A 23,429-nucleotide genomic window follows, 5' to 3' on the forward strand; every position below is an offset into this window, starting at 1 on the left:
TGTGTGTGGACAGGAGGCCAGGTGAGCCCTCAGGACAAGGGCTTCCCCACCAGTCCTCTGGGCAGGAAGCCCACCAGTCCTCTGGGCAGGAAGCCCATTCAGACAGGGACCCCTGAAGGGGACAGGAGCTTGCAGTTTAGGACATCTAGGGAGCTACAGAAGACCACAGGGATCCCTCCCATGGCCCTGCCCTCTTTCTTCCTTAAGAGAAATACCTGCTCTCCCAGAGAGAAACAGATCCGGGAATTCTCTCCCCACTTGCCAGTGCGCTCGGGCTGCCAGAAGTCTGCCAAGCCAGGCTGTGCGGGACAGGCTGGAGGCAGGACCACAAGCCTGTTCAGTTTCACTTTCACTTTTGCTTTACCCGAAATGACAGAGGAACCAGGAAGAAAGCTGCCAGCTGCATCTTTCATTTCTGAGCCTTAGCTCCTGTTTGCACTGGCCACCGCTGGGCACTGGCTCCTGCTGGCACTGCCTCCTGTCTACAAGCCCTGCAGCCCCGGGCCTCAGGATGGATACCCTGGAGACCTCCAAGTCGCTGGATAAGGAGCTATACTCACGGCAGCTGTGAGGCTCAAGGTGGGGAGGAGAGCAGGGTAGCCTTCTAACCCCTGATTTCCAATTGCCTGCCCTCTTTCTTCCTGCCCACAGGTATGTGCTGGGCTTGCCGGCCATGCGGAGAATTCAGGGAGCCAAGGTGCTGCTGTCTGGCCTGCAGGGCCTGGGGGCTGAGGTGGCCAAAAACTTGGTCCTGATGGGTGTGGGCAGCCTCACTCTCCATGATCCCCATCCTACTTGCTGGTCTGACCTGGCTGCCCAGGTGAGGCTCCTGGGGGGGGCTTTGGGTTTCCAGACCAGGGCAGGGGTGGGGCCCAAGAAAAAACTCCTTGCTAAAGCCAGTCTGGGCATCTCTTTAGTTTCTGCTCTCAGAGCAGGACTTGGGAAGGAGCAGGGCTGAGGCCTCTCAAAAACTTCTGGCTGAGCTCAATGGAGCTGTTCAGGTGTGCGTCTATACAGGCGACATCACCGAGGACCTGCTGCTGGATTTCCAGGTGCCCTCCCAGCCCTACTCTCCAGGCCAACCTCCCCCACCCCCAGCCCTTAGCAGCAGGGTGGGCTCAAAGTGGTTCTGGCCCTACTGATCTCATGAGGTCCACTCAGGTGGTGGTGCTGACCGCCTCAAGGCTGGAGGAGCAGCTGAGAGTGGGCACCTTGTGCCACGAGCATGGAGTCTGCTTCCTGGTGGCGGACACCCGAGGCCTCGTGGGGTGAGATGGCTCGCCCAGCCTGCCACATCACAGGCAGCAAGCGATCCCAGTTCCAGGCTTGCTCCAGAGCCCCTCCACCCAACCCCAGGGCTGTCCCCACTTTCCCCTCATGATCACAGTCCCCAGTCCCATTCGTCTGCTTCCTCTACCCCAGCCTCCAGACTTGCTCAGTACATCTTTCAAACTCCAGTCTCCAAGCCTCTCCCAGCACTTTTCCCCCAATTCTTCGTGGCTTGCCGTAGTGCCTGTTGCCCTTCACCACAACCGTGGCGGTTACACACTGAGTCAGCTCAGTGACCCCTGCCACCCCGCCATAGGCAGCTGTTTTGTGACTTCGGTAAGAACTTCACTGTGCAGGACCCCACGGAGGCGGAACCCCTGATGGCCACCATCCAGCACATCTCCCAGGTGGGTGCTGGGGTCGGGGGGCACTACCCCTACTAAGGAGCCTGTGAAAGGCAGGGCTAGGCCCCCTGAGCAGGCCGCCTCTCATCACAGGGCTCCCCTGGCATTCTCACTCTGAGAGAAGAGGCTGATGCCCACCACTTCCACACAGGGGATTGGGTGACTTTCTCAGGCATTGAGGGCATGGTGGAGCTCAACGGCTGTGATCCTCGGCCTCTCCATGTGCGGGGTACGTCATCCCCACTCCAGGCTCAGCACCCAGGCCCCTGTGGGAGTGGACACAGCCTGGTTTTTGGAGATAAGGTCTCTCTCTACCTTCCTCAGGGCAGAGCCACATTGAGAATTTTGTTTTGTTTTAATTATTTATTTGGCTGCCTCAGGTCTTGGTGGCAGCGTGTGGGGTCCTCCGTGGCTCTAGCTGTGGCCTACAGGCTTAGTTGCTCCATGGCGTTTGAGATCTTATTTCCTGACCAGGGACTGAATCTACGTCCCCTGCATCACAAGGTGGATTCTTAACTAACTGGACCAGCAGGGAAGTCCCACCTTGAGAATGCTGAGGCAAGACAGGATGGGCTGTGGGGAGCTACTCAGGTTCAGAGGGCATGCTGACTAGGCTCAATCTTCCCCAGAGGACGGGACCTTGGAGATTGGAGACACAACAGCTTTCTCTCGTTACTTACGTGGCGGGGCTGTCACTGAGGTCAAGAGAGCCAAGACTGTCAGCCACGTGAGTGCAAGGTCATCTCGGGTTGGGTGCCTTGAGGGGCCCACAGGGTTCTGGATCTGACCCTAAATTGAGTGCCCCCTGAAGGAACCCCTGGACACAGCCCTCCTTCAGCCCCGTGTGGTGGCCCAGAGTCCCCAGGAAGTTCACCGTGCCCGCTGCCTGCATCAGTCCTTCTGCTCACTGCACAAGTTCCAGCAGCTCCATGGCCGCCCTCCCAAGCCTTGGGATCCTGTGAGTGGCCCCGATGCCCCTCTCCCTAGCCTCTGTCTTAATGGGGCCTCACCTACCAGGAGGTGACAGTGACTATCTTACGGATCCAAGTTTGAACCCAGAAGCAGTGTCCCACTCATATAAAGAAGACATGATGGGCTGTGGGGAGCTGATAAACACTTATCTCTAGACCAGCTGTTCTAAGTTGCTCAGTCATAACTCTTTGTGACCCCATGGACTGTAGCCTGCCAGGTTCCTCTGTCCATAGGGATTCTCCAGGCCAGAATCCTAGAGTGGGTTGCCCTGCTCTCCAGGGGATCTTCCCAACCCAGGAATCAAACCCAGGTCTCCTGCATTGCAGGCAGATTCTTTACCATCTGAGTCAGCAGGGAAGCCCTAGACTAGAGGCTGAGTTCATGAAGGGGCCAAGCACAAAGCCACTCCTTACCCCTCAGATCTGGCCTGGCAGCTGCTCCCAGGTTGGGGGAGCCTCCAGGGCCATTGTCTGGCACCAGGCATTGCCTAGTGGGGCCTTCCCACTCAGGCTTCTGCTTCTTCTTCTGTGGAACAGGGGGGGATGGCTGCCTGAAGGATTTAAATGTGGGGTGGAGCTCAGGTTGGGTCTGCTTTAACAGAATTCTACCCGCTAGGTTGATGCAGAGATGGTGGTGGACCTGGCCCAGGCCATGGGACCACTGAAGGGGACAGAAGGAGAGCCTCTGGAAGAGCAGCTGGATGAGTCTCTGGTGCGGACAGTTGCCCTGAGCAGTGCTGGTGTCTTGAGCCCCATGGCAGCTGTGCTAGGTGCTGTGGCTGCCCAGGAAGTGCTGAAGGTGGGCACAGGCAGAGACAGCGCGGGGCTGGGAAGGGTGCAGAGGTCACTGTGGATGCCACTGTGGATGCCACAGGGTGCCCAACACTAGAGAGCAGCCTTAGGAGCTTCACCAACCTGGGTGCAGCCCTCAGCCAGGATCTAAGGGGATTAGGAGGTGCCAAGAGTCCCCAGACTAAAGCTCTGACTTACAGGCGATTTCTGGCAAGTTTATGCCCCTGGACCAGTGGCTGTACTTCGATGCCCTGGATTGCCTTCCGGAAAATGGGGACCCCTTTCCCAACCCTGAGGACTGTGCACCGGTGAGAACGTGTGGTAGGGATGCAAGCCTTAGCTAAACTCAGGACACAGGGAGAAACATGAAGAATAGTCCTGAGGTCCTGACCTGGAAAACTGGGAGTGAGAGGGAGACCCAGCACAGGCCGGTGGTCGTCGTCGAGCCCAGTCTGTGTTCCCTAGAGACGCTGCCGCTATGATGGGCAAACCGCAGTGTTTGGGGCAGATTTTCAGGAGAAGCTGAGCCACCAGCACTACCTCCTGGTGAGCCACGTGGTGAGGTTGGGAGTGTGCGGAGGGGTGAGGCCTGGCCCTCTGGCTAAGGTTGCTCCTGCCTGCCGGCAGGTGGGTGCTGGCGCTGTCGGCTGCGAGCTGCTCAAAGGCTTTGCCCTGATGGGCCTGGGGGCCGGGGGCAGTGGGGGCGTGACCGTTGCCGACATGGACCATGTGGAGCTCTCCAACCTTAGCCGGCAGTTCCTCTTCAGGTCCCAGGACATTCACGTGAGTGTCGACCCTTCCCCACACCCACGTCCTGGACTGTCCTCCCACAGTACCCGCCTCCCCCCACCCCCAACATCTTCCTGCTTTCTTCTCAGAGGCAAAAGGCAGAGGTGGCTGCAGAGGCCACTCGCCGCCTGAACGCAGACTTGCAGGTTACCCCACTCAACCTCCAGCTGGATCCCACTACAGAGCACATCTTTGGGGACGACTTCTTCTCCGGTGTGGATGGCGTGGCTGCTGCCGTAGACACTTTCGAGGCCCGTGAGTGCCCAGCCTCAGAACTCACTCTTGTCTGAGTGCCAGCCCCACTTCTGACCCTCTGCCTCCCTTGCCAGGGGACTACGTAGCTGCTCGTTGCACCCACTTTCTGAAACCACTCCTGGAGGCAGGCACCACAGGCACCCGGGGTAGCGCTGGCGTGTTCATACCGCATGTGACTGAGAATTACAAAGCCCCCTCTGATGCAGCTTCTGAAGATGCCCCTGACCCTGTCTGCACCGTGCGGTACATTCCTGCCACAACCGAGCACACCGTGCAGGTGGGAGGCACCCCGGAGACTCCTACCTGCCTGGCTCAGTCCTCTGCCCCAGACCCATTTCCTAACTGCCACCTCATGGCTTCTCCCTTCCCCACAGTGGGCCAAGGGTGAATTTGACGACCTTTTCTGTGAGTCTGCCAAGACCATCAACAGCCACCCACAGTAAGACCCCCGACAAGGGTGAATGGGAGTCCAGGGTCCCTAACACCAAGAGGCTCAGGGCTTAGCCTCAAGCTTTCCCAACCGTCCGCAGCGCGCTCTCATCTCCAGAAGGCTTGGTTAAGTCGCAGAAGCAGCCCCTGCTGCAGACAATGCGGGGTGTCCTGACAGAGCGTCCACAGACCTGGCGAGACTGCGTGCTGTGGGCCCTTGGCCACTGGCAGCTCCGCTTCCATTATGGCATCACACAGCTGCTGAGGACCTACCCACCTGACAAAGTGGGTGGCTGGGGGCTAGGAGGCTGAGGGCTTGGGGGCGACCGGACTGAGCCCAGCAGCCTCTGTGTTTCCCTAGGTGCAGGAGGATGGAACTCCATTCTGGTCGGGTCCCAAACAGTGTCCCCAGCCCTTGGAGTTTGATGCCAGCCAAGTGAGTGGGGTCCCTGGGCAGCCCTGAGATGGAAATGTGGCCCCTCAGGGCAGAGGTGAGCACCTCTGTGTTTTGTAGCGATGCCGAGACGCTGAGAGGGAGACAGCCACGTCTGTGCACACGTGGGTGTCCACATGGGAGGCGGAGGCAGGCCCTCCAACAGATCTTCAAGTGGGCGCTGACCCCTGCCCCACGCACCCACACACGCTCACTCAGGCCCATGAGCCTCTGGGTCTCATTGCAGGATACACACTTCCTTTACGTGCTGGCAGCTGCCAACCTGTATGCCCAGATGCATGGGCTGCCTGGCTCACAGGACCAGACTGCGCTCAGGGGACTACTGAATTTGCTGCCACTGCCTGACTCCCAGAACTTGGACCGCATTTTTGCTAGTGAGCTGGAACTGGATTCGCCTTCTGGTGAGTTTGGTGAGGTCTCCAGCCAGCCCTGAGCCCTCTATGCTGCCATCCAAAGGCCTGAGCTTCCTCAGCCTGTGCTGCAGAAAGAAGATGGGTCTGGGGCCCCTGAAGCCAAGTCACAACCTATTAGGCCCTCTGACCTTGCTTCTCTCTAGCCTTGGGTTCATCCCCTGGTCCCAGAGTAGGTCCCCTCCCTCTTATTTACCATCCTCACCACCCCATTCCCTTGGCCAACTCTCAGCAAAGGAAAAAACTCCACAAACCACTGGGCCCTGGGGAGCAACTAGCTGTGGCCCCCCAGATGAGGACAGGGTCACCTAGGTATGTGTGTGTGTGTGCAGGCACACATACGTGAGGGCTAGGGCTGCCAGAGAAGAGATTGCACCATCCATCAAGGGATCTCCTTGAAAGTGGTAAGTGGTAGACTTGGCAGGGACCAAGGACGGGCAGGCAGGCTCAAGAAGAGTATAGGACTTGGGGGCTAAGGACTGTTTTTACCCTCCTCCTCCCAACAGGCTGTAAGCAACTGCATGAAGACCTGAAGACCTGGAGCAAGGGTCCATCCCTTGAACCCTTGACATTCGAGAAGGTCGGAGCCCAAGTGGGAGTGAAGGGCTGGGCCAGAGAGGTTGATGGGGAAGGTCAAGAGCTAAGTAGGTAGTTTTGAAGTCCCTGGGCCTGAGTTTTCCTCCCTGAAGGATCCCAGAAGCAGCTCAGCTTCCCTGAGCCTCCGTCTCCTTACCTGTTAAGTGGGGTGATGTCAGCCTCCACCCCACAGAATCATGTGAAGACCTGTGCAGCAGCACAGGTTTGGGGCACTGGGACAGTGTTCATACAACTGTGCCTTGGGTCTCATAGGACAATGACAGCAACTTCCACGTGGATTTTGTGGTGGCAGCGGCCAGCCTGAGAGCTCAGAACTATGGGATCCCAGTGGCTAGCCACGCTGAGGTAACCTGCCCCTTGGGGCTCAGGCCTGGAGGTGGCGGGTCAAACCCTAGCCTTAGGCCTTGGGCCCAGATCAGATCTCCTGTCCTTGGCAGACCAAGCGAATTGTGGGCCGGATTATCCCAGCCGTTGTCACCACTACAGCGGCTGTGGCTGGCCTGGTGGGCTTGGAGCTGTACAAGGTGGTGGGAGGACCACGGCCCCGCCATGCCTTTCGCCACAGCTATCTGCACCTGGCTGAAAACTACTTTAGCCGCTGGGTACCTAAGGCCCCAGACATCCAGAAGGTGAGCCCTGGACACCTCACCTGTACCAGACCTGAGTTTTCCCTGCACCTACCCAAACAGGCCCTACTCCAGCTTCAGGCTCTCATGGGACGCAGACTCTGGGGGAGTCCTCAAGACTTCCTTCAGCCGCCTCCCTGCTGCACAGCCAGGCTGGGACCTGTCAGACACAGGAAGCAGCCGTCAGCCACCCCCAACCCCCAACCCTCCGGGTCTGGGGGAGCTGCAGCTTTAACTCATTAGTGGAGCCAGACATCCATCCCCCACCATCCCCGCCTTCCCTGAGGGGGAGGGGGGACTAGGGCCCAAGCCCTAAACAGAGCCTAACGTCAGGCTGCCAGGCATGGGGATCCTCGCCTGCCCCCCTCAGCTGAGTTAAAGGGCACTCACAGAGCTCACCAGCATGGGTATGGGGGTGTGCAACCCTGTCACAGGGTGTGCATTCCTGTCACAAGTGTGAGGGCACCCGGGTCGGGGCATCCCTGGCTCCGTGGTGTGTGGCCATGGAGGGAGCATGCTCGCACATCTGTGTGCCAGAGGAGGCTGCAGGGCCCTTTCATGATGTGGGCCTGCATGGCTTTGCCTGTGAGTACACGTGTGGGCTTGTGTGCATATGTGTTCCTTCAAGTGTTGGGCTGTGAATGCCCCGGCTGTGTGCCCAGGCTCTGTAAAAGTTGGCATTTCCTTGGGGACACAGGAGAGGGTCTGGAGAGAATTCTCTCACCAGGGCAGAGGGGAGAGGTCATGGGCCGGCACTGGGCTTAGGCTGAGCAGCCCTGGGGTCCCTCAGGGCACAGCACACAGAGCCCCTTTGTGAGGGCCCCTCCTCTAGCTAGAACACAAGCTGCCTTTGTCTATGGAGGAGGGGGAAGGGAGGAGAAGGGTCCCCCACATCACTTCTGGTCCTGTCTCAGCTTGACCTCACTGTTTTCTGGGGAGCTGGCAGAACCCCTCTAGTCTTGGTCCCTGGCTGCCTGCCACCCTTATGTCCTCAGCTCTGGGTACCAGAACCCCAAGACTCAAGAAACAAGGAACAAAGGGACAGGAAGAGAGTCCTCTGTGGACTGTGTCCCCACTGAAGTCACTGTGCCCCTCACCCATGTGTCTATGAGAAAGTCCAAGGCCCTGGTGGTAAAGGATTAGGGGACCGGATGTACCCGCCCCCCACCCTCTCTTCCAGCCTTACATTTGAGGAACAGGCAGCTTTATCAGAGATTGCAGCAGCCCTGCTCCTGCTTCCTCGCTTCCTCAGGAAGCACTGCCCCCCCCTCCAACACACACACACACACACACACACACACACACACAATCAGCCTGTGTGATGGATCGCCTGTTTCCCTGTGCGGGGGGCCCCATAGCCCCATTTCCTGTCCCAGCACAGGCCAGGAGGGTGTTGAGATTCTGGGCCCAGATCCCACGTTCCATCCCCACCCCCTGGCTTCTGCTTCCTGCCTCTAGTCCAGCTCCTCCCCTAGGAAAGGGGCCATAAGCTATAGGCAACTGGGGCAGCGAGAGGGTGTGTGTGTGTAAGAAGCTTCTCACTCCTCCCCACTGCCACCCCCCAGTTCCATCACCTGAAGTGGACCTGTTGGGACCGCTTGGAAGTGCCTGCTGGGAAGCCCGAGAGGACCCTGGAGTCGTTGCTGGCCCACATCCAGGTGTGCCCCAGTTCTGCCCTGCTCCCAGGCCTGGCCCTGCTGGCCCCTGACCCGTCTCTCTCTAGGAGCTACAAGGACTGAGGGTGACGATGCTCCTGCATGGGTCGGCTCAGCTCTACTCAGCAGGATGGTCTGAGGAAAAACAGGCCCGGCACCTGTCCCGCAGGTGAGCCCGTACCTGGCTTTAACCAGGCCCTGGAGGTTGGAGGTGAGGGATGCGCAGCCTCTCCTCTTCCCAACCCCATTTGGGCCCCTCACACCTTCCTGAAGTTTTCTTTTGCCAAATGGAGCCAGCAGACGGGCTGGGGGTGGGGTAAGGGCCAGGAGCCCTCTAGGAGGGGCCTCTAGGAGCTGCCTGCTTGGCCAGCCCCACCAGCTCCTCCACACCCTCCTCAGCTCCCCTTTCACGGCCCACTCCCAGGGGACTCACAGCTTCCTGCCTCCTGCTCGCCCCGCCAGCCGCTCCTAAAATAGTTTTCAGATGTTTCCTGTCTTGGGTTGCTCCTGCTCCTGGCTTGGGCTCCTTCTGGCCCCCCAGCACCCTGGAGCCCATGCCAGGACACTCTGTCACCACTGACCTATCCAATCTCCCCACCCCCTCCCCCCACGCCAGGGTGACAGAGCTGGTGAAGAAGGAGCCTGGGCAGCGGGTGCTGGTATTGGAACTTGGCTACGAGGGCGAGGAGTATGACATTAACTTTCCACGCTTGCACTACAAGCTGTGACAAGGCAGCAGCCCCACCGCCCAGCTCCATCAGGCCCTGCATCCTGAGCCCTGCATCCCAAGCCCACAGCAGACACTCAATAAACACTTGTTGAAGGAAGGTGTTCAGTGGACAGGACGGGTGATGGAGCAGACACATGGCGTGTGACACAGGCGTGACAAGGACCCCTGCAGGGGAGGGAAAAGGCTCTTTCGATTCGCCTGCCTGAGTTGTGCCTTGCAGGGCTGGCGCTGCCTCCTGGAGCCTCGAGGGGTACAGAACCAGGATTGTCCAGAGAAAGGCCTTTATTGTCCCAGGCTGGAGGGCAGGGTCAGAGGTAGCTGACAACATCATTGCAAATGATGGGCTGCCGACTGCGGCAACTCATGAGGGCTGCAAAGCGTGAGACATCCGCAGGTAGTTCGGGTTCTGGGCGAGGTGGGCATGACAGTCGCTTTCCTGCCAGTGCTGCCCGGCGCGCCCTGGCTAGCTGGCGCCGCAGCTGCTCAGAGAGGCCTAGCAGGAACTGGGGGGGCCGAGCACGCGCACGGGGCCCACCCCCATTGTCCCCCTCACCCGCTGCCTCAGGCAGCTCCATCCAGTTGTGCACCAAGTCCGCAAAGCAATTGTCCCCCAGCACCAGGGGCTGGCGACTACGACCCCTGCTCAGCAGGGCTGTGGTCCAGTCCTCGGCTTCTAGCCCCCGCCAGTGCTCCAGGCAGGCATCTGGGGTGGACTTGGGCCGTGGTCGGTGGACAGGTGGTACCCGGGCCATGGGCGCTCCACTAGGCTGGGCAACACCACTGGTTGAGAGGCGCTGTCTCCGGGGGGGCCATGCCGAGGCTGCTGGGTGCTGGGGTACGGGCAGCTCTTCCTCTCTCCATGTGCTGCCCGACACCTCTGAGAAGCCGGAGTCCCAGTCCAGGCCGTGCTCCCTGGGGCTCCCGAAGGCTGCACTTCTGTCTCCTGTCACCCCTACTTCGTCATCCTCTTCCTCCACACCACAGACCGAGTCCTCTTCCAACGCATCTGAGGCCCTGAGCTGGTGCTTGAGCCGCACGCCTGGGCGGTGTTTGGGGGGTGGCGGAAGGGGACCAGGCATTGGGGGTGAGCCAGTGTCCCGGCCACACAGCTGTGGAAGAAGAGAGGGCAGAAGTGGTAGGAGCAGTGCTGGTCACTCCGGCCTGCCTGATCAGGCCAGTTCCAAAACAGAAGGCCCAGGAGGGCTGGGCAGGCCTGCAGGCCTCAGCAGCAAGGCCTCTAGCGGGCACCAGGTCGGCATGGGGCGCTGGCACACGAAGCTCGTGTGGCTCCCATTGGCCGACCTGATGGCAGTCCGGCAGGCTGCAGCACGCAGAGCCGGGCAAGTTGGTACCCGCCACCAGGGCGGGAGGCAGGGTTGTGGGCCTGCATGGGGAAGTAGGTCTTGCTCAGGGCTGGGGGGGCATCCTGTGCCTCTTGAGGGATTCAGCTCCCCAAAGCCCGCAGCCTCTTTCAGAGAAGAAAAGAGCACCTTCCAGGAAGACAAGAGGTACACGCCAGCCTGGAATAAGGGGCATCGGTAGTAGCCCCACCACCTTTTTAGTTCCGTAAAACCCCCTGTTCTGCCCAAGAAGTTTCTCCCCCACAACTTCCTGCGTTGCGCCAGCAGCACGGCCAGCTGGGCGGCTGTTACTTGATGCCCAGCGCAGCTCCCAATCGTCCGAAACCCGACGCGGGCCATCTGGGCCATCTACGCCGCCCCGCCCCCATCCTGTCTTGGATGGGCACTCGGGACAGCTCCCCCCCATCCGAGTGTCGTTCTGGTAGGAAGGCAGCCGAGCACCCCACACAAGTCCTCACGAGCCACGCCCGCCCCCAAGCCTCACCAGTTCCCAGCGCAGCTGGCCCAGGAAACTGTCAAGCCGAGCGCTGTGCATGTCCGTGCCGCAGCCCCCTCCAGGCCTGCCAGTTCCTCTTCAAACTCCAGCGAGAGCGGTGCGGAGAGGCCCCGGCGGGCCGGCCAGCGGCGCCCTTGCCCTCCGCCTGGCTCCGCGGCTCCTCCCTCTCCCCAGCTCTTGCTGCAGCCGCCGCCGCCCCAACATCTGGCGGCCCCGCCCCGCCCCTGGCGCCTCAGCCAATGGGGCTGGGGCGGGGCTGGTGTGGCTCCACCCCCGGGGCCCTGCCGGGTGGGCGAGCCTGACGCCCACTACCCACTCCTTACAAGCAGCTCTTATGGGGAAGGGCGGGACTGTAGCTGGAAACCTGGCGGGATCCGGCCCGGGAGTCCCCGTAGTCCCGGGCCGTTGAGCTGACTCCCAGGACAAGTCGCACCCCTGCGGCAGCCTCAGTTTCCTCATTTATTCCCAGGGGAAATTTGTGGTCCCTCCAGCCGGGGTCCCTGGAGCGCACGGGTACCGCGGCTGCGCCCTTGAGCGGGTAGATCGGGCCCAATCGTCGGGTTCGGCAGTGCTGTGGCCCGCTCGTGGTCCGACCCACTGAATCCGCTCCTGGAGCTGGCCTCCACAGTCCCTGGAAGTCATGGGAGGGGTCCGGCCCCTCTGAGGATTCAGGGAGCGCAGAACCTCGCTGCAGCACCGGGGAGGAGCCCCGGCCGAGGCCCAGCCTCCCACTCCCGTGTCTCTTGCCTCGGCCGAGCTAAGCAAGGCTGCCCTCTCGTGGGGATTCCCAACACCCGCATCCTGTCTATCCCGGACTACAGGCAGGCTGAGTGAATGCAGGGATTACCGCAGGGGGTTCTTTGACCAAAGGATTAGAGCACGTTCCCTGAGGTGGCTAGGGCTAGGTTCAACGACACAGACTAACTGGAAACAAACTAGGTAAGTCAGTAGACAGGAAAATACCAGGGAAGGCCTAGATATTTCTCATGGTGGTAGTTGAGGGGAGGGGGAGAGGACTGAAGAGGTCAGCAAAACCAGGCTCCTAGCCATTTTAGAAGGGAATAAAGGGTTTTGTTTTTGGTGTGGTGGGGAGCGCTAGAGGGCCTTTGAGTAGGTAACGACCTGGGCTGGCTGCTGTTTAGATAATCGCTGCTTTGGGAGAACCACTCTGCTGTCAAGAGTGGAGGCTCCTGCCTCATCCATCAAGGGAAGGGAGGGCGTGGATCTGGGTAGGTCTAGAGCAAACATACTTTGAGGTATGTTTTGGAGTTAAAATCAAGCCTTGCTGATACATGAGTATGGGAAGACAAAGAGAAGCATGACTCCTAGACTTCCAGGCTGAACTACTGATTGGATGGAACTGGTACGAATCAACCAAGCAAGACTGGAAAAGAGTGGTCTTGGAGAAAAAAATCAAATGGCCATTTGTGGACATGTGGACAGAGGATGGCAGCGGACAGGATGAACCCTGGAACACTCCACTGGGTGGAGGTAGGGAAGATGAAGAAGAACCAGCAAAGGAGCTGAGCAGGAGCTGCGAGGGAGGTGGGAGGAAACTAAGAGTGTGTGCACTTAGGAGCTGAGGGAAGCAAGCATCAAATGCTTGCTGAGGAGGTAAGAATAGAACATAAACTGCTGGACAGTTGGCAGGTCTCTGAGGACCCTGACAAGGGCATTTTTATGGGGAGAGGAACAAGCTCAAACAAAGTGGGTAGAAAAGAGAGAGGCAAAGAGCTGGAGAAAGCGTGTGAAGACAACCTTTTAAAAACTGGCATATGATTGTAAATAAGATGAATGGACAGCTCTTAAAGGTATAGCTCTATACATGTTAAAATCTGTAGACACCTGTGTCACCCAGATCAAGATATAGAATATCACCAGCCACTCGAGGAGGCCACCTTTTGTCCCCTCCAATTGCTGTGCCCCAAAGCAACCACCATTTTTATTTCCATCACCAAGGATACCTTTTGTCTGTTGAACGTAGACAGATTTTGGGAGATTCTGTTGATGGCTGGGCTCAGATTTCAAGGCAGATAATGTTCTAATGGGGGTGAGCAGCTGGAGTTCAGGCTTTGTGGGGTAGCAGGCCTGGGCCCACTTTTCCTGGCTGCTGTGCATGTTCTATCTCCAAGAACTGCATGACCAAGACTTCCGTGAGCCTTAGTTTCCCTATCTGAAGCTTGGCCTCCCTCCCCTCGCATCTTTGCGTGGTAGTGATAAACAGGGAAATCCACTGGGAGCAGTGAAAACATGGAGTTTTCCAGGCCTCTTGATAACCTATAGTGTCCAGAGCTCAGTCACCAGGGGCTGGGTGGGGCTGGAATCTTGGAGGCCAAGGAGTCCTGTGTTTGAACAACAGACCTGGCAACAGGGTGGCCCTGACAAAACATGTCTGCCCTTCTGGAGTCTCCGCTGCTGTCGTGTCTTAAGGCCACTATGGTGCTGCTCAGGCCCCTCATGCTGCTTCTTGCTCTGCTTGTCTCTGGTGAGGAGCTGGTGGGTGGGGGAACTTCACTTCTCACCCCCTGAGTCTGCAGTGGAGTCCTGCTCCCTCTCAGATAAGCTACCATGGAGGACAGTGGCTGGGGGGAGCCAGGAAAGGGCAAAGATCTGAACCCCTGACTCTCATTCTTTATCTTAGCTGCTTCCTCACCCAAGTTCTCACTGTCCCCCTATCCTGGGGACAGTGGGAAAGATAGGACCTAGCCCCAGTCCATGAAATGAGCCGATCCGTGGTTGGATGTGGGGGACAAGGGGACACCTTGGCTGCTTGTCTCCAAGATGTGGCCAGGCCCCAAGGCAAAAGGGAAGGACTCTGTGTACCTGGTTCCATGAGCATGGGGGTCTCTAGCCTGAATCATCTCTTCCTCGCAGAACTCTACTGCCTGTCCTGGTTCATAGATGTCTCTGAGAGCCAGGGACCTGGAGCCACCCTTCAGTCTTTCTCCTTCAACTGCTCTTCATACATACCAACCCTGGAGTTGCTCCATGTACAGCCACCCACCACCTTCTTTAACCCACCTAGCCTGACCAGGTGGCAGGGAACCTATGTGGGCAAGGTACGGTCATGGGCACAGCTGGGGACAGTGGGGGAAGGGCAGACTCTAAATTCACAGAGTCAGAGGTGGTGTGAAAGTGATGGTGTTAGTTGCTCAGTCATGTCCCACTCTGCAACCCCATGGACTGTAGCCTGCCAGGCTCCTCTGTCCATGGAATTCTCCAGGCATGAATACTGGAGTGGATTGCCATTCCCTTCTCCAGGTATCTTCCCGACCCAGGGATAGAACCTGGGTCTCCTGCACTGCAGGCAGATTCTTTACCATCTGAGCCACCAGGGAATGCCCTAGAGGTGGTGCCAGGAGGTGGAGATTCTAGGCTCCACATGGCACTGCCCACCTGCCACAGATGACCTTGAGCAGCTCGGCCCGGCTGGATGCCCTGACAGTGAACCACTATGAGCTGCAGCTGAGGTTCACATGTGGCAACCATGTGACAGAGGGTCGGCTTTCTGTGGATGTTCAGCGGGACCCTAATCGTGACCAGTGTGCTGGTCGATTTGCCAGCCCAGGTAAGGCCAGAGGCAGCAGGCGGGGGATGTGGGGGGGCAGGCATGGCCTGAACCTCCCTTACCTCCCCTCTGGCCAGCTGGGGAAATTATTCAGGTTCGAGAAACTGTCACACCTGCGACCCCGCTGTACACTCTGCTGCTCCCAGGCCAGGGAGCCCAGGTGAGGCCTGCATGTGGGCAGTGGTCGGGGGGTAGGATGGAGGGAGATGGGAAGACCAAGGCCAGCCGCTGCCCGGCCAAGAATAGTCTGCAGAAGGACTCTTTATAACTGAGCCTCTGTGGGATACATGTTCTTGGAGAGAGTCACTGAGGGCTTCCCAACCCCCAGTGACTATGGCTGTTCCTGTAGGGACTTCTCAGGGGTTGAGTTCTTTAAAGTTCTTCTGTGTTCTAAATTCTCAAAAAAAAAAAAAACCTGAATCGTTTTTACAATCCCCAAAAGAAATGTATTTAAAAAACTGAATAGTTTAAAAGCAGACATGATTTTGGATCAGGGCCAGGGGAGCCCAGGCTAGAGTAAGTGGCAGTAGCAGAGTACAGGAGATCTGAGAGTGGGCGGATACCTGTTGGGTTCTTGGGTTATTTTGACAGGGTTGCTTGGGGGCACTGTGGCAGGGAAGGGGGCCTCCAGCATCTCTTTTCTGTCAGATGAACATCACTAGTGCCCAGGACCCCCCGTACTTCCCTGGACCTTTCTCCATCGATGGGCAGGGTCAGCTGTGGGCGCCATCCCAGGGACTCAAAGGCCAGGCTCAGAAGGTGAGCATGACCTGGCGATATCCATGGACTGGGGACAAAATGGACAGAGCCATTACCTCATGGAGGGTTGTTTCTGGCCTCATCAATCATGCTGCCTTTCCCAGACATAGCCCATACCTGCTGCCCCATGCTGGCTGTCCTCCCACCTTGGCTTGGTTCTGTGCTGGACTCTGGAGCTCTAGAAAGAAGAGGGATCCCTGGCTCCAGGAGCCCACAGTGCCCCTTACAGAAAGGAGAAAGTTCTGAGCAGTCACACAGGAAGCGAAAACTCTGAGTACAGCGGCGGGTGTAGTCTGAAGGAGACTAGAGAAGTTCCTTCTTTAAAGCTTCCACATCTTAGTGACTGGCTCTTGGCAACTCTACGATGCTAATTCATGTTGTGAATGATTCAGATATTACTCATTTGGGGGCTGTGTGCATCCAAAGAGAAGGACTTATGACCCAGAAGAGTAAGACACAAAGGAATATCTGTCAGCCGAGTGACACGTCATGGGGAAGAGTGAATGTGAGGCTCCTTATGGAGGTCCTGAGGGGGGCTGGGCACACACATACAGGTGGACACACATCGTGGTTCCCTTCTTGTTTTGTGTGCATGGCAGGTCTTCCAGCTTCAGATCCTAGTGACCTTTGGACAAGGCCGAAGCTGCCGTGGGATGCTGACGGTGAAAGTTTTGCCTGTTCCCTCCAGCCAGGTCTCTTTCCCGTAAGGTTCCCCTACCCTGGGGACAGTAGGAAAGACAGGACCCAGCCCCAGGGACTCAGGAGTAGGGTTAAGGTGTAGGGCTGCAGAAGCATCCCCAGCTGGCTACTGTACCAAGGAAGACCCAAGGGAGGGGCCTGCAGACCCTGCCGGGAGCAGGTAGGAGCCAGTGCTCCCATTTTGGTCCAGGCAGCAAGCCCAGAACATCACCATTCCCGAAAACCTGGTTCCCGGAAGTAAGGTGGCTCAAGTCCACGCCCAGGGCTTCGACGTGCGCTACGAAATCGTCTCCCCGGTGCCCTGCCGGCTCTTCTCCATAGGACGCGGTGAGGGGCGTGGAGGGCGGGTAAGGGGATGCCTCTGTGGGTGGTCTAGAAGTGACCCGCAACCCCTGGAGCCGAGGCAGAACCTGGGGCGAGGTCGTGTTTGGGGGCCCGGAGTTAGAGAGGAGCCTTGGAGGCGGCGGCCAGGTGGTCAGTCTCTGCGCCCTAAGAGGTGGGCGTGGAGAGGTGGGAGGGTGGGAACGGGACTGACCTGGGGGCGGGGCCGAACTCTGCGTGCCACGCCCTGCCACCCCTCCCAGTCGACGGCGTGGTCCGAACCACCGCGCCCCTGGAGCTGGCGCAAGCCCCGGACGCCGCGGTCACTAGGCTGCGGGTGAAGGCCTTCGAGCGGCTCCGGCCGTGGGACAACGCCGAGCTTGATTTCCGGGTGGACGTGCAGTCGGTCAACCGCTGGCCCCCGCGCTGCCTCCCAGCGCTGCTGGTGTGAGTATTTGGGAGTCTTACCTTGGCTGCTGGGTGAGAGCCAGGGTTCGCAGCCCTGCCCCAGCTCCCGCCCTGCCGCCCGCCCTCTGCTCTCAGGACTCAGATCCCGGAGACCACGCTTGTGGGCACTGTCGTGAATACCTTCACTTGCACTGACCCAGACTCTCCTGGCTCCACCCTGGACTACCAACTGCTGTTCCACAGCCCTGCCAGCGCTTCCAGCCTCTGCCTGCGAGACAGAGTCCTGGAGGTACCCAGACCCTGCCCTTAGACCCACGTGTAGGATGCTTGGACAGGGAGGGGGTGGCCCAATGGTCCCGTGGGAGTGGAGACCATGAGGGCGAAGGATATGGTGTTGCAGCCAACCCGCTTTACCTGAAGGTCAGGGTAGGCTATATGAGAATAACCTGGCCTGAGGCAGCCCAGTGGGCCCAAGGCTCTCCTAGGCCTTGGCTGTGCCTCACTGTCCTGCCCCTCTGGCTAGGTGAATGACACACTGGACTGTGACGTTCCTGGAGCCTGCTTGCAGCATACAGCCTCCATCCTGGTGCTTGACAGTGGTCAGCCTCTGATGGCCAGTGAGTGACCACGCCCAGGCCTGGACATTCAGGACAGGGCTCCTCTGTGCCCCTCTTCCTGTCTTCAGGATGGCATCATCTCTCCTCTCTCGGAAACCAATAGGGTGGGGTTGTGTCCCCTAAAGACCCCTGAGTGTGCTACTGACCCCCTCCCTCCAGAGCCTCTCCCTCCTCTGAACCCCAGGGCAGGGCCAGGCCAACCAGGCCAGCTCCCTGACTTCCAAATGGCTTCCAGCTGAGGTGCCTGTGCTGGTGATGGTGACACCTGTCAACGAGTTCTCCCCAACCTGTGTCTCACGGACATTCCGGGTTCGTGAGGATGCAAGGCCCTACACCCTGCTGGGCTCTGTGGTGGGCACAGACCTGGATTACCCACACGACAGCATTGAGTACTCCACCTCTGGCGGGTCCGCCCCCTTTGCTGTGGACCGTCTCAATGGTACTCCCACCCCAGGGCTGGGTGGAGAGGGTGGAGCCAGGGTTGACTCTGCAAGCTGAGGCTGTGGCCCCGTCTTCTAGGGGAGGTTCGCCTCCTGGGGCCTTTGGACTATGAGCTGCAGAAGTCGTACAGGCTCACTGTCCTGCTGACTGACCACAGCCAAGACCAGGACCCCACCTGCCACCGTTCAGGCTCCTGCACCATCACCATTGAGGTTGAGGTAAATGAGCCCCGAAGCTTCAGAAAGAATCAGAAAGAGTTCATCTCCTTCCTCGGGTACTCTGCTTTTCCTCTGTGCTTCAGTTTCCTCTGACTTCCCTGGTGGCTCAGACAGTAAAGCATCTGCCTACAATGTGGGAGACCTGGGTTTGATCCCTGGGTGGGGAAGATCCCCTGGAGGAGAAAATGGCAACCCACTCCAGTACTCTTGCCTGGAAAATCCCACGGACACAGTCCACAGGGTTGCAAAGAGTCGGACATGACTGAACGACTTCACTTTCAGTTTCCTCTACTGGTTGGCTGGAGAGGGTTGGGGCCTTGTTGTGGAAAGTTCTGGAAACTGGTGGCTGACACCGAGATTTTTGGTTGTGGTGGGAGGAGGCTGAGGGGCTGGACTGGGGGTTTGGGGGTGGGTGATCTGACTACCTTCCAGCAGGATGTGAACGACCATGCCCCCGAGTGTGAGCCCCCATTTCAGGAACTCACCGTCTACGCTCACCTGGGCCGTAGTTTGGAGGTGACCACAGTGTCGTGTCGGGTGGCCCAGGAGCCCCAGCGCCTGGCTTTCTCCTACAGAATTGTGGGAGGTGAGGGCCATGGGGACCATGGGGGCCCTCCAGGCTGCTGGGGAGGGGCAGGCCAAGGCCAGCCATGGTCCCCTTCTTCTCCCACTCTGTTTTTCAGGGAATAGTCAGAGCCGATTCAGCCTGCAAGGAGCTGTCCTAGTGCACAATGACCTCATGTTGGGCTCCCCCTGGCCAGAGCAGCCCCATACATATGAGCTATTGATCCGTGTGGCCGATGCAGGCCCCTCCGCCCCCCACCTCAGCACCACGGCCACTGTCATTGTGCATATAGTGCCCTGGAGGGCCAGCACAGGGGCCACCAGCACCCACAGAACCACAGTGAGAGGGGGTCCTCAGGCCCTTGCTGGGTGGGGAGAAAAGATATAGTTTTCGAGGTGGAACAATTGGGGAAGGCATTTCAGAGGAAACTGCTGAGTGCAAAGAGCCTGGCAATACAGAGGAGAAAGCTGGGGTGTGGGATGGCCCAGCCCTTGGAGGGGTTTGAAGGCTGGATGATTGGGGCGTTTTGGCAGGACAGTGGTGAAGCTGTGGCCCCATTTCAGGTGCCTTCAAGGATGACACCCCTGCTTGTGACAGACACGGAGGTTTTCTGGCAGCCGGAGCCCTGGTTCGTGGTGGTGCTGACAGTGACTGGTGCCCTTCTCCTCCTGGGTTTGGGCTGGTTCCTCAGCTGGCTCCTGTGGCGGTAGGGTTCCTATCCCTGTGCTGCTTGCCTGTCCCCCAGCCCTTGCATCTGTGACAGTGGGTTCTACCCAAGACTGCCCAAGCTGATGAGCAGACAGAATGATATTAAGGAGGACTGCCCTCCCTCCAGGGGTCATCAGCTTAGAGGCAGAGAGACACTGGGAGAAAGCTGTCTCCTTCGCTGGCAGAACCCAGTCTGGAATGGGATGGCTGTGGATAAGGTCAAGGGATTTAGACTCTTGAGTCTGTCATGCATTGGGTATTTACCCCTATTCCTGAGCCCTGCCTTCCACCTGAAATGTGACCTTCCCCTAAGATGCTGAGTTTCTCGTGAGCACAGGACTGAACCCAGGGGAAGATGGGAGTAACAGTGTGGCCAGTGCATACGGACACAGGCTATCTCCAATAAAAGTGGAGATGAATGGTGCTGATTCCCGGAGCCAGCAGGGCTGCTGTTCTCACTGTTGGTCTCTCCTCCTGGCATTTTAGGTTGACCCACGTGCTACCGACATCAAGCAAACCCACCCAGGCTCTACTGCTAAACAGGTAAGCTTCCTTTTTCTACCTCTATGCCTGGAAGTCCATCTCTGAAACTCAGGCTGGGGCGCAGAGCCCTATCCTGTACTTCTGCTCCTACTTTGCCCCAGTATCCAGGGAACTAAGGGATCCATTGAAGGGTTCGTGGAGGCCCCAAGGATGGAGACACCCCAGGCACCCAGCAGTGTCATAAGCCTGGTATGTCAACCTACCATCCTGTGTGGTGGGCACTGAGGCTGCTGCTGAGGTGCTCCCTGCCAAGCCTGCCTCCTTTCTCATGGCTGGCTGTCCCTGTGGGAGGGTCCATACCAGCACTATCAGGATGCAGGAAGCAGGTGGGTTCTTGACCCTTTTCGGGGAGCAAGCCTCCACCTGCTCCCCATGGGCAGGGTTCACCTCGTTACACTCTCCTTTCTTCCTCTCAGCACCATTTTGATGGCAGAGCCCAGGACTCCCGTGAGTTCCCCTTTTTCCAAACCATTCTCCACTGGGGCCCACTTTCTCTCCAGACCTCATCTCAATATCTCTGCCTACCACCAGACATCCACTATCTACTCTTTCCCTGAATGGGGTCTCTTCTCGCCCCTACTCATTTTTCAGCCAGTTTCCCAAACACCTGGGACCCTGATCTGGTTCCTGCCTCCGGGGGGAAAATAGGGGGAAAGTTGTGAGGGAAGAGGCCCCCAAATGGTCCACTGTCATCATGAATTATGGCAGACTAATCTGGCATGGGGCTCAGGGGAGCTGATGTCAAGTTTGGGGGACTCATGGGTGCTTCCTGCGTATCTGAGCCAGACCTCAAATAATTTGCTGAGAAAGCAGGGAGAGGACAAGCCAGATCAAGGAGGAGGTAGTGGTGGGGGGCGGGTCACACCAAGGGTCCTGGAATATCTTTCCCTGCCCTTCGGGGAGGGAAGCAGTGCTACCAAAGCCAGCAAGGCCCTCTCTCTCTCCCTTGACCATCTGAGCTCAGGTACAGGCAGAGATTACCTGTTCAACACGCACACGGGAGCCCGGCGCTGGCTCTGAGGCCTGGGAGCTGCATCATATTTGGGGAATTTCTTCTTCACATGATCACGTGTTTTCAAGCTGATTCAATAATAAACAAAATTACCAACAGAAGAGTCCTTGCCTGGTAACCTACATGTGGGAGAAGCTCTGAGATCTGTGTTCCTTGTTCTCACTTGGAGGATGCCCTGTCTTATGGGAACAAGGTTATTTTTTCTTTCCAGAAGGCATTGTACAGTGCTGACTGTGATTAACGTTCTGCAGAAGTAAGACACTGTTATCCTCGTCAATGACTGAGGAGGCCCCCAGTTGGCCTGTCCCCTCAGAGGACACCTACTCTAGCAGATGGCGAGGGGCCAGGGGCCCCACCAACTTCCAGGGCAGTTTGCGAACTGTATGTGGAGGTTTTCTTGCATCTGGAGCTTTTGCACTGAAGTGAGGGTTGGTGTAGACTTGAGCACCCTGTGGCATGGGTGGCCATGGGGGATTGAGAATAGCCCCCTTTGGAGAAGGTGTTCCCATATCCTCTTGATCTCTTTGGTTCATGGGCCCTCTATCCTCCCTGTGCTGCACATGGCCAAGTGGCCCACAGCAGCCTGCAGGAGGGCAGGTTCTGTTGGGGGGAAGTGCTAGCCCACTCCCCATACCCAGCCTGGCATCAAGTCTCAGGATACTGCCAGCTCTCCCAGAAGACCTGCTGTCTTGGTGGAGGCTATCTTAACTGTGGTGTCTTCAGGTTCTCTCAATCTTCTTCCCTCTGTCAAGTTTAAGGATCTGAACCTTCTCAGAGTAGCTTTGCTTGTGGCTCAGCTGGTAAAGAATCTTCCTGCAATGCCAGAGACCTGGGTTCGATCCCCAGGTTGGGAAGATCCCCTGGAGAAGGGAAAGGCTACCCACTCCAGTATTCTGGCCTGGAGAATTCCATGGACTATATATAGTCCATGGGGTTGCAAAGAGTCAGACATGACTGAGCCACTTACACTTTCACTTTCAGAGTAGCTGAGGACCTCCCTTCCTGTAGGGCTTCCCTGGTGGCTCAGACAGTAAAGCATCTGCCTGCAATGCGGGAGACCCGGGTTCGATTCCTGGGTCAGGAATATCCCCTGGAGAAGGAAATGGCAATCCACTCCAGCACTCTTGCCTGGAAAATCCCATGGACAGAGGAGCCTGATAGGCTACAGTCTATGGGGTCGCAAAGAGTCAGACACGACTGAGCGACTTCACTTCACTCCCTTCCTGAACCAGTTACAGTGCCCCAGGGAGAGGAAGAAGTCGAGAGCCTTCTGTGGGAAAAATATGCTTCCTGGTGTTTCCAATGAAGTGAGGGTGTTAGAGCTGGCCTCAGGGACAGCAGTTTGACAGCAGGATGTTATAGGAAGCAGCTGCGGGCAGACTTTTGCTGAGCACTTAGAATGCTCTAAGGGCTCATTAAGCGCTCATCTCTATGGAGCTTGATTTTTATCCTCATTTCACAGATAGAACAAGCAAGCCTCAAAAGTCACAAAGCTAGCTAGTCAGGTCACTTGTGAGTCAGGCTGTGTGATTACATTTGATGCCAAGCCCAAGGTAACAGTCTTCCCAAGGCTCATAAGTTGCGCTTGGTGGCAGACCATGACAGTCCAAGACAAAAGATGTTGTTAGAAGAGTTGGAGACAAGATGCCCACCCTAGGGCAGGAATAAGAGTGCCTGTTATGTGCCAGGGCTTCTGCTGGGGACTGAACTCCAGGCAGAAGGACAAACGTGATAACAGGCCAGAGACTGCTGGGGCACAAAAGGCTGATGAAGGGCAAAGCTAGGGAATCCACTGGAAAGAGGGCATTATACACAGGAGCCAGTAAGAGGAGGAGCGAAACTCCGTGCTCGCATTTCCAGAGGTGGCGTAACCTTGGCCCAGCCTCCCCACACTGAGCCTCAGTTTCCTCAGTAGTGAGGGACCCAAAAAAGCATACAGCAGACATTCCCTAAGTGTGCACGCGTGCGTGAGAAGACGCTGTCGGCTCCGCTTAGAAGCCGAGCACTCACGGATGCCAAGGGCGCTACGGCCTCCTGAGTAGCTAGCAAAAGCTTTGCCTCCAGCAACTCCGGGAACGGCGCGCATGCGCCAATCCGTGCCGTCACAGTCACGTGCTGAAGCATTCGGCTTGGGCCGCGAGAGGCAGGCTCTGACTGACAGGGCGGCCAACCTGTCATCGGGAGGCACTACACTGGGCGTAGGGCAAAGAGGCTGTTGATTGGGAGTATTCTAAGCTGGGGGCGGGTTCTTTGCCGTCCTGGTTACTATGACGCCCGGCCCCCGCCCCCTCGGCTGGCCGCCATCTTGTTGTTGATCCGTACCTAGTGGGCA

The 23,429-nt window shown here is 57.9% G+C and overlaps 3 protein-coding genes across 6 annotated transcripts; 2 read left to right on the forward strand and 1 right to left on the reverse strand.

The window, feature by feature from the left end:
- The first annotated feature begins 397 nt into the window (after window positions 1–397).
- On the forward strand, window positions 398–9,441 carry UBA7 (ubiquitin like modifier activating enzyme 7). 4 transcript variants are annotated; one of them, XM_068981927.1, is made up of 24 exons: window positions 398–567; window positions 652–820; window positions 918–1,052; window positions 1,162–1,268; window positions 1,586–1,676; window positions 1,767–1,902; window positions 2,303–2,400; window positions 2,485–2,631; window positions 3,261–3,443; window positions 3,637–3,744; window positions 3,902–3,982; window positions 4,064–4,219; window positions 4,315–4,480; window positions 4,555–4,757; window positions 4,855–4,919; window positions 5,011–5,194; window positions 5,271–5,345; window positions 5,590–5,764; window positions 6,280–6,353; window positions 6,623–6,715; window positions 6,808–6,999; window positions 8,562–8,654; window positions 8,720–8,820; window positions 9,268–9,441. In XM_068981927.1, the coding sequence occupies exons 1-24, from the start codon at window positions 512–514 to the stop codon at window positions 9,377–9,379; spliced, it is 3,000 nt and encodes a 999-aa protein (XP_068838028.1). In that variant the 5' UTR covers window positions 398–511; the 3' UTR covers window positions 9,380–9,441. The 4 variants fall into 4 exon arrangements, with proteins under 4 accessions (XP_068838028.1, XP_068838030.1, XP_068838031.1 ...); XM_068981929.1 differs by having other exon boundaries at window positions 3,261–3,356; XM_068981928.1 differs by having other exon boundaries at window positions 462–579.
- Window positions 9,442–9,689: 248 nt separating this feature from the next.
- On the reverse strand, window positions 9,690–11,374 carry INKA1 (inka box actin regulator 1). The gene is made up of 2 exons (XM_068982980.1): window positions 11,227–11,374; window positions 9,690–10,490 (listed from the first exon to the last, which is right to left on the reverse strand). Exons 1-2 carry the CDS (start codon window positions 11,275–11,277, stop codon window positions 9,690–9,692), a joined length of 852 nt encoding a protein of 283 aa, XP_068839081.1. The 5' UTR covers window positions 11,278–11,374.
- Window positions 11,375–13,674: 2,300 nt separating this feature from the next.
- CDHR4 (cadherin related family member 4) lies at window positions 13,675–21,105 on the forward strand. The gene is made up of 19 exons (XM_068982879.1): window positions 13,675–13,723; window positions 14,113–14,297; window positions 14,644–14,806; window positions 14,884–14,966; window positions 15,455–15,565; window positions 16,165–16,268; window positions 16,455–16,591; window positions 16,849–17,032; window positions 17,129–17,282; window positions 17,517–17,610; window positions 17,846–18,049; window positions 18,130–18,269; window positions 18,705–18,855; window positions 18,953–19,173; window positions 19,398–19,540; window positions 20,029–20,085; window positions 20,187–20,274; window positions 20,502–20,532; window positions 21,050–21,105. Exons 1-19 carry the CDS (start codon window positions 13,675–13,677, stop codon window positions 21,103–21,105), a joined length of 2,355 nt encoding a protein of 784 aa, XP_068838980.1.
- Window positions 21,106–23,429: the final 2,324 nt, after the last annotated feature.

The sequence above is a fragment of the Capricornis sumatraensis genome, chromosome 10 (genome assembly GCF_032405125.1).
Source record: "Capricornis sumatraensis isolate serow.1 chromosome 10, serow.2, whole genome shotgun sequence".
Classification (NCBI taxonomy): Eukaryota; Metazoa; Chordata; class Mammalia; order Artiodactyla; family Bovidae; genus Capricornis; species Capricornis sumatraensis.